General features: G+C 47.3%; 1 protein-coding gene across 1 annotated transcript; it reads left to right on the top strand.

Moving 5' to 3' along the window:
* The first annotated feature begins 761 nt into the window (after window positions 1-761).
* LOC137905979 (targeting protein for Xklp2-like) lies at window positions 762-7,696 on the top strand. The gene is made up of 16 exons (XM_068750270.1): window positions 762-867; window positions 1,604-1,741; window positions 2,189-2,321; window positions 2,676-2,738; window positions 2,825-2,941; window positions 3,130-3,239; window positions 3,361-3,509; window positions 4,354-4,522; window positions 4,601-4,739; window positions 4,882-5,101; window positions 5,208-5,303; window positions 5,398-5,568; window positions 5,654-5,800; window positions 5,895-6,006; window positions 6,570-6,736; window positions 7,466-7,696. Exons 1-16 carry the CDS (start codon window positions 762-764, stop codon window positions 7,574-7,576), a joined length of 2,148 nt encoding a protein of 715 aa, XP_068606371.1. The 3' UTR covers window positions 7,577-7,696.
* Window positions 7,697-9,153: the final 1,457 nt, after the last annotated feature.

Below are 9,153 nucleotides of genomic sequence, written 5' to 3'. Positions count from 1 at the left end.
AAATATTACTTTTTCATTAAGATCACGGTGCTTTTAAATATTTATTTATGAATGTATTTATTTATTTATTATTCTTTTATTTTTATTTTATTGCTATGTGTTTCATATGTGTTTGATTTTGTCAAAGAAAATGTCAGGAGTGTTTGTATTTCAGGATAGTATCAATAAAGATGTTGAAAAAAACTTTATTATGACCTAGCGTCACCGGAAGACGGTTTGTATGAGCCAATGAGCATCGAGCTCATTTACGCGACATCAGCCATTCGTTGGTTCAAAAATAAAAGGTTCGAAGTTTAGACCGGTAACGAACTGCGGGTTTGTTTTGTTCCTGGGAGGACGCGGGTTTGGTATGTTTTTAAATCGATATCCTGATTAGTAGACCTATAAATGTTGCTGCAGGTTATGTGCTCACGTTATCCGCGTGTTGAGCAGGAATAGAGTCGCGCTGCTGCTTGTGTGCGTAGGAAGGCAGCGCTAACGCTAACGCTAACGCTAACTAGCTTGATGCTTTCCGTCGATCACGTTACCTGGACGTGAAACGCGTCTAATACATTGATAAACAACTGATTTAGATTTTATTTGAACGCAGTGTTTTTAACCGGAAAAGGTCTTGCTTGTTATATTCGTTAATCCGGTGCTATAGAAGTTTCGGTTGGTTTGGTTAGCTAAACGCAGATGTTGCTTAAAGGGGATTTTTAATTCGCCTTTTGTCTTCTTATCCTGATTGTGCTGTGGAATGTTGGATGAATCAGAATAAAACTATGGCTGAAGGGGGCGAGTCTTCGCCTCGGTACGAATATGACGCCCCGTCCGAAGTAGTGGACCTCAAAGAGCTGGATAACGCGGAGAGCGACGACATGTGGTTCGGTGAGTCCGACAGTCTTCCCGTATCAGAAGTGTTGTGGCCCCAGATTTGGGCCACAATCTGCCGAACGGTGACCCAGAGCAGAACATCAGGAACATGAACAAGGCTTGTAGACCTGAGCTTCAGTGATGTGCCATAACTGGGCCGTTTGATCCGTCTGCCGCTCATCTCCTGACCCTCAGAGGACACCTTTGTGACGAATCTGTAAACGAAATCATCGCACTCGTCATTTGTTCTGCTTTTTTCATCCATCACAAACGACTCTGGACTTGCTCCAAACAAGCAGGTGTTAAATCATTTGCTGGATTTCAGCCCTTTACCTGTGAAATGAGTCCCGTTGAACTTTTCTCTAGCGGGTTCAGTTGTTTTCCTGTTGGAGGCTGATGCGTGCCAAGACTCACGAGTCAAAGCGTTTTACTCTTCTGACTCTTTCTGTCTGATTTCTTTTGATGATGACATTACAGTACGTCCGCTGCTCTTCATCCAGCCCAGGTTGCAACAGTCAGTTGACGCATGGACAGCTGCAGGGAATATTCCTGCTTCACCGTGTATGCGTAGAGTATATGAAGTTTTACTTGGGATTCAAGCTGCTCTGAGGGGTTAAGGGTCATTCTGAGTCAGAACAAAGCGTGTGTGGTGTTGCTCTGAGACTGAGTGGTACGAAGATGGCTTCAGAGGATCTGTAAATGGAATCCGGACCGTCCCGCTCTTTCATCATCTCTTATCTCCTGCATTCAGAGCAACGGGCCTTGGGTGCAGATGCCAACCTGGAAACGCCTCAGAGGTCGGACCGACCCTTCCTGAGAGGGGATTTGTCCAACCTGCCGAAAGCCGTCGTAAACCCGCTCGTCAGTGGAGACGTGGAATCAGACTCGGGTTCGTGTGCAGACGCGATAGCAATCTGTAACTATGCCGGTGACTCCGGTGTCGCCAGCACACCAGCAGCGTCTCTGTCTGTTCACATTGGTCATCAGATCGTAAAATTAGCACAGTGTAAGTTTGCTGTTACAAATTCAGGGATCTCAAAGTGTGACCGGTGATTAAATTCAGAACTTGTGTTCTTCTGTAAGTTTGATCACGGTAGATCTGTGTTGAAGTAAGCCAACTGGACTTGTAGGAAAAGCTTGATGTTCCAAAGGGCTTCATCGGCTCTGAGAGGCTGGAGGGGAGTTCCAGATGTGTAAGCTGGTGCAGCCGCTGCAAGTCCGTCTGGCTTTATTCAACATGGAGGTCTATCGTGAGCTGGATGGCTGAGTCTCCACAGACGTCGCTGTGACTGTTCATGGCTTAATGACAAAGAGCTCTCACATCCTGGTCTTTCAGGTTCAAACCCATCTGAGCCTCACACGACAAATATTGTTACATCCTGGGGCGGTGAAAATCCTGCGGCTCACACTCGGGGAGCCTCCCAACCAACGGGGACGACCGCAGAACGATCTCCTGCACAGCCACGCAGGTACGACTGTCAACACGGGCTTTCTCTTTAATTTCTTATTGATTCGTGATTATTTTTTTTTTTTTTTGCTACGGTACTTTCAAAGTTAGCTAGTCTTAAGCCTGCACCAAGCATGGGTGCCACACGGCACACCCTCCAACCCCAGACGGCCCATGTTCAGTAGTCCAGCTCAGGAAATATGGGGGCCTGGTTCCAGCGGAGGCAGTTCACAGGACCGTAGGATGGAACCAAAGCTTTAGCGCTCTGCTCACATCTGCTCTGTTGACGATTGTCAAGAACTCAAATCGGATGCAGGAGGTTTTCTGTGAGAACTGCATTTCGATCGTTTTCGACTGAATGATTTTCTCCTTTTAGGATTTCCAAACGGAAAGGGCAAACCGCTGTACTAGCAGCAGTACCCTCAAAGAAATACAGAAAGTATGTATCGGTTACTCTATAGCTTCATTTTCTTTTCACACAGCTGTTCTTGGAGCCCTAAAATGTGTCCTAATACTTTCTTCTAGGTCTCCTGAGGCTCAACCACGCCCTAAACGCAGCGGTGTCCGACGCAGAAGTGGGCTGCTAAATTCCAAGACCCCTAAGAGGACTGGGACGGTGGGATCCGCTCTGGGAAACGCAGAGTAAGTCCAGAGCAGTGTTGCTCTGCCGGGTCGGTGGGGCCCAAGAAGGAAAGTTTTGTGTTTCAGTCCGTTCATTGAATAAAATCACTTCTTAAAATGGTAGATTCACATTAATTGAGAAAACAAAATCAGTATCGTGTTAATGCTGTTGCAGTTTGGATTTGTTGGCTACTGTTTTGTAAAATCAGGCCAAAGAGCTCCGAAGAACAGGAGCTGGAGCGCATCAGAAACCTCCAGAGGAAAGTGGCTCTGCACCGCAGGAAGAACGAGGCCAGCCTCAAAGCGGCTCTGGCTGGCGGTGAGTGTCGGTCTCAAGTGTTCTCTGGAAACCGGTTCTGTTTCCGTTTTAGACCTGCAGACGGACCGAGTTGCTGAAATCCTCCGTTACTTGCATACTTAGTTCCTGCTTGCTGTTTCAGACCCACCACCAAAGAAGGCGGTTCTATCAGCCACTGTGCCTCAAGAATTCCGCTTCGGCACAAACACAAGAGCAAAGGCATCTGCTTCATCCGATGGAGCGGACAAAAAAGTGGAGTTTGTTGCAACGCTCCGCAAACCTTCGGTCCCAGTGAGTCCTTGGTGAATGAAAATGGCTGCCGTGCTACCGGTGGGATGTTTGGATTCCTTCTCTGCAATGGTTTCTTTATCTTCATGACTGTTTACATTGTAGATTCTCAGAGGTCATCAAAACTGTAAATGAACACATGAATTATGTAGTAAAGAGAAACACGTTTCCTGTTTGGGATTCTGTCCTTTGCTCTGGTTTCTGCTTTTCACTCTCTGCATTCTCTCGACGCTCTTCATGAGGTCGTCACCTGAAATGGTTTCAACAGTCTTGAAGGACTCTGCAGTTCATCTCGTCCCAAAAGATCTCCGTTGGGTTTAGGTCATGTGACACGGCCCTCCATCCCTTTCCTTCTGGGTGGGATAGCCCCAACACAAACCGGATGTGTGTTTGGGTCCGGACCAAAGCGAGCGTCTCCACTGGTCTAACGTCCATTCCTTGTGGTTCTTGGCTCCAATAATCTCTCCTGCTTGTTGCTTTTTCTTGAACGGAGATGGAATATTTAATAATCCGCTGGGAAGACGATGTCGGGGAACTTCAGGTTGCAGCATACAGGGTCAGAAGCACACGCGGTCTAAAAAGTAGTGGTTTCTCAGCAGCTGTTTGACCAGCAGGGCCTGATTCAGCAGCAGGGGTGACCCTTGACCTTCTGTTCCTGGGCCGGTTCTCATGTGCGCCAGTTTCGTTGTAGTGCTCGATGGTTCTTGTAGCTGCACTTCAGAACCTTCAGTTCTTAAAGTGATTATGGTCTGTCATTTCTCTTGTCTGATCGGCTGTTGCCATAACATGAATGTTTGTGTGTGTGTGTGTGTGTGTGTGTAAATTCTACGTCTGCGTCCCGTTTCAGGGGAACTCTACGAAAGGTGCGACAGTGCCCCGACCCTTCAACCTGTCATCAGGCAGCAAGAGAAATTTGGAGGAGTCGTCCGTCTACGTACCGATGGCTCAGCAAATAGAGGATTTCCAGAAACGAACTCCTGCCCGCTATCATCTGCGCAGTCGCAAGAGCCAGAGAGGTGCGGCTCTTCAGATGTGCTTTTTGGTAGATGCACAGGTTGACAGATGTGTGTTTTAAAACATGGGTTGTTTCTCAGGACCGTCCCCAGTGAAGGGGGACAAGACAAAACTCACCCATCCTCACACACCATGCCTGATGACCCAGCAAAGGAGCCGGCCGGCCACAGTAAAGAGTTCTGCTGACCTGGAGGCTGAGGAGGTGGACCGACTTCAGAAGTAAGAACCGCAGGTTGAGTCCTGCTGCCGTTGGTAACCTTGAGACGCTGAATTAGTCTTTATTTCTTTGTTTGAATTGACGTGTTTTCCTCTTATTGGATGCGTTGTGACGGCCTTTAGCTCAAACTGTTTTTAACGACAGGTTCCAGTTCAAGGCCCAGGAACTGAAATTGAAAATCTTGAAGGATGCAGACGTCCCCAAGAAGCCACCGGCGAAGGAACCCACCGTACCTGAAGGCTTCGAACTGGAGATCGAAAAAAGGCTCCAAGAGCGGCGTGCCGTCAAGCCTCAGGGAGGGGAAGAGAAGCAGCACACTTTCAAAGCGCAGCTTGTTCCCAAGAATATCCTGGAAGGGGTTGTGGTATGTTGTAATGCTGCTGCCGAGTTCAGTGTCAAATCAGACGTTTATTGGGCCTTTAATGGCTATTTCAGTTTGAGAGGTAAATATAGGCTCCTCCCATTAATAGGGATTACCAGAAAAGAGAATTCTGCTTCCAACTGTCCCGGAATCTCCAGCTTTTGCCCTCAAGAAGAGGATTCATAAGGAACCCAAGCTTGATGAGGTAACCGCAATTTGATTGTCTTGAATTCCAAGCCAAGTCAAAATTCCTCCACTAAAGACGCGCATTGAAAGTCCTACTACCCGCTTTGTTCCAGGTGAAGCAGCCTCCATCCATCAAGGCCCCTAAAGTGCCTCACTTTGGCATCCCCTTCCAGCCCTGCTTACCAGAGCACCACGCTATCGAAGTCTGCCCTTTCTCCTTTGAGGAGCGGGAACGACAACGGAGGGCGTTGAAAGAGAAGAATATTGAGAAGCCAAATGAAGAGGTGCGGCCCCGCGTGGACAACTCGTGTCCTTTGACCTTCAGGACTAGGATAATGGCTTCATCACCATGTTTCCTTTTAACTCCAGTTTCCACAGTTCAAGGCCCAGCTGCTGCCACATCTGGACACCGTGGTCCTCCCTGAGAAGGTGAAGCCGGAGCCCACAAAGCCAGAGCCCTTCAGACTGCTCACAGAGCGACGAGGAGCTGCGAGCAGCAGTCGCTGGGAACAGACGGTACGGAAAGATATTTAAGACGAGCGGTTTCATTTGCAGCGAGAAGCACCAGTAAAGTGGAATTTAAACAAAACCCCCGTCTCTGCCTTCATAGGTGAAAAAGGAGCAGAAGCAATTGGAGGAAATGGCGGTTTTCAAAGCCAGGGCCAACACCGTCACCAGTAAAAAGCCTTTTGAGCCCAAAAAGGAGAACCGGGTTGTCACTGGTAAGGCTTGATGTGCAGAGCTGTACAATGAACCCATTTGATAGCCATGAAGAGGACTTTATTGATCCCTTGGGAAGGTGCCCTCAGGGAAGTTAAGGTTCCAGCAGCACACCCAGTATCAAAGTAGTGATTCACTCAGTCTCCTCTGGACGGTTCATGTCTGCTACGAGCCGCTCTAACCACTACGCCACCCCTCCACCGTCAAATCGCTGAGGCTTCGTTTTATTTATCTAAAATGTCAGAGATCGTCTTTGTGCATAATGGAACATAACTGGTTAATCCACAGCTCAAATACCAGCAGACAGTCGCTGGCCCTCCATGGAAGCCTTGCAGAACGACTTTCTGCAATCTGCCGACGTCTGTTTTTGGCATATTTGAGATTTTTATGATTTTTTTTAATCGGGGTGTTAATCAGGATTAAAATAAAACTTTCATTTCATATTTTGCCTTGTTTTGAGCCTGATTTTTGTTTCAGTTGAAGATGACTGAATAACTCTCCATCATTGTTTTAACTTTAATAGTTGAGGTGAAAATCTTATTTAAAGCATTCGTTTCCTCCACAGTTCCAGAGGCTTTTGAACTGTCGACAGAACGACGGGCACTGGAGCGGCAGGAGTTTGAGCAGATGGTTAGTGAGAAGGAAGCTCAAAGGACATGGACGGAGGAGGAGCGGAAACGAGAGGCGGAAGACGGGGAGAAAAAGGGCATTGCCAGGATGCGCCAAGAACAGGTACCTGCAGAACACTATTTGTGAAGAAGATTCATGGCAAATTCATGTCCCTTCCACCCAGCGGAATCAGGCATCAATGCTTTTACCATGCTGTCCAGAAAGCTTTGCAGAATGTCCTCCTCAGTCAGTCTTGAGCCGTTCCAGAATGCAATGCATTCTTGATCTATGCTTGGTCCTGAGAATCTTGTTTTTGGTCTTCTAATGCAGCGGTCCTCAACCACCGGGCCGCGGCCCGGTACCGGTCCGTGAGGCATTTGTTACCGGGCCGCACAGAAAGAATAACTAATGTATCGATCATTGGCGTCTAAAAGGTGTTTTATTTTGAAAAACGACCGGACCGGTTGGGGGCTGCTGTTCTAATGGACAAAGAAATTCCAGCGGCGCCGTTCTCATCTTGGCAGATGTAAATGTGGTTTCCATAAACATCGGTTGTGAATGAGATTTGCTCGACTTTGCTCCATAACGTGTTCTTTGATTAGCTTAACTTTCTTGATTACCTTAGTTGCCAAGAACACAGCCCAAATAGACTGTAGTATTAAAATTAGTTTGACCTGAAACATTTTCGTGTGACAACTATGGAAAGAAGCTGGAATGCTTCTGACAGATCAGTTACCATAAAGTTTTCTTTGCAGTATTCTCTAACTGTGTCCATGTCTGATTCTAAATGCCTGTGTGCATATCCAACCACAATAGACGGAATGGATTGACATGTTTTCTTCTCCTCTGCAGGTTCACAAGGCTCAGCCCATCAGACATTACAAATCTGTGGAATTGAAGAGGAGTGACGTTCCCCTCACCATCCCACAGTCCCCGAACTTCTCCGGCCGCTTCCACCTGTGATCAGTCTGCTTCAGGCCCTTTCGGTTGTTTTTGATTCTTTGTATTTCTTATTTGTCTCCCTTGTTCTAGGATTCAGATATTTCACCTGTTTGACTACTTTTTCATGTTACATTTCTAATAAAAGCGTTGCAGTTTTACCGATGACAATGGTCCTATATCTGAAATTCAGCATGATAATACTCGCGCTGTACAAACAGCTGTGTGCTAAGCTAAAACCCACATGTATGTGTTGTACAGCTAGCAATAATATATATATATGAGTGAGAGAAAGGGACGGAAAATAATATATTCTAGCTAAACTACTAAAGGTGACATTCTACCCTTTCTCCACAAGCTAAAGCAGTTCTCAGACACTTCTATGAAATATCTGAGCCAGTCTTTGGTCAAAACGGCTGCAGGACAGCGTCCCTCATTTCTGTATCAAACAGCTCCGTCAGAGACTCTCTAAACCCGGAAGCAAAAGTACGTTCATAGCGAGCACGCTACCATGGTGAAGAGACGTGACGCCCACCAGACGCCTAACTGAGATGCTCGGGCCGCTTTACTGGGCTGCGCTCAGGGCGAGCAGCGGCTCTACTCTGCGCTTCGCCCAGATGACCAAGCGTCTCACCCGATCTCTAAGGAAGAGCCCAACCAGCCTACGGAGGAAGCTCATTTCAGCCGCTTGTACTCGCAACCTCGTGACCACAGGTGAGGGGAGGAACTCCTTGTTGACCTGGAGCAGAGACTGCTCTCCAGCGGAGATCGCCACGACCAACCTCGGGCCAGATCTTGTGTTGTGGTCCCCCTCAATTCGGCGCGTCTATCATAGAGCTCACAGTGCCTTGGGAGGATAATGTAGGCGAAGCCTTTGAGCTGAAGGAGCTTCGGTGTTCGGTATAAACGATTGTAACATCCAGTCCCATTCCGGGATGCGGTCAGGCCAGACAAGTTTGGCTCAGGGATGAGGATGCCCCTGCCGTGCAGAGTCTAGTGCACCTTGGGTAATGACATCATATCCTGTGTTTGTAAAACTTTAGCTGTTCTTGGGTTGATCACCATAATAGTTTAGAAACATGGGAAAAGTGAGTTTTTCATAATATGTCCCCTTTAATGTTGATTCAATGATTGGGGATTCTGAGAGTTTTTCAGTAATTTATAACTGATTCAGAAAAACAAAACGCAGACTTAAAGTTAGACAACATAATTAATGAAAAGTTAAAGTGGCCTCAAGGTCATCACGGGTAGTTAGTTAGTTAGTAGGAGCTAATGTAGCATTGCCAGTTTCTCTCTTGAGTCGGTCCCAAGCCCGGATAAATGCAGAGGGTTAGGGTTCAAATGTAACACGCAAATCACTGTAAATAAGAAGGTCATACTGGATCGCTCGAGGCCCGTGTAACCGACCGCCAGCAGCGTTGTTAACCCACAGGGCGCTGGTCGATTACTGTGGGTCAAATACTGAGATGAAGAAGAGGAAGAAGACGGGTGCAACAACAGCGAGAGACGAGGGAATGGAAGGGTTTAGGACTGAGAGTAGGGACTCTGAATCTTGGAACGATGATGAGAGAAGCTAGAGAGCTGGTGTGTCCAGGAGACCA

This window comes from Brachionichthys hirsutus, chromosome 2 (genome assembly GCF_040956055.1).
Source record: "Brachionichthys hirsutus isolate HB-005 chromosome 2, CSIRO-AGI_Bhir_v1, whole genome shotgun sequence".
NCBI lineage: Eukaryota > Metazoa > Chordata > Actinopteri > Lophiiformes > Brachionichthyidae > Brachionichthys > Brachionichthys hirsutus.
The sequence above is the reverse complement of the archived record's forward strand: the minus strand, read 5'-3'. Positions and strand labels throughout refer to the sequence as shown.

Excerpts from the sequence above, each read along its gene's own strand:
- LOC137905979 (XM_068750270.1), top strand. The coding sequence starts at position 762 with ATGGCTGAAGGGGGCGAGTCTTCGCCTCGGTACGAATATGACGCCCCG. Across the intron at positions 4,523-4,600 it reads CAGTCGCAAGAGCCAGAGAG|GACCGTCCCCAGTGAAGGGG; the intron begins GTGCGGCTCTTC and ends GTTGTTTCTCAG. Across the intron at positions 6,737-7,465 it reads CCAGGATGCGCCAAGAACAG|GTTCACAAGGCTCAGCCCAT; the intron begins GTACCTGCAGAA and ends TCTCCTCTGCAG.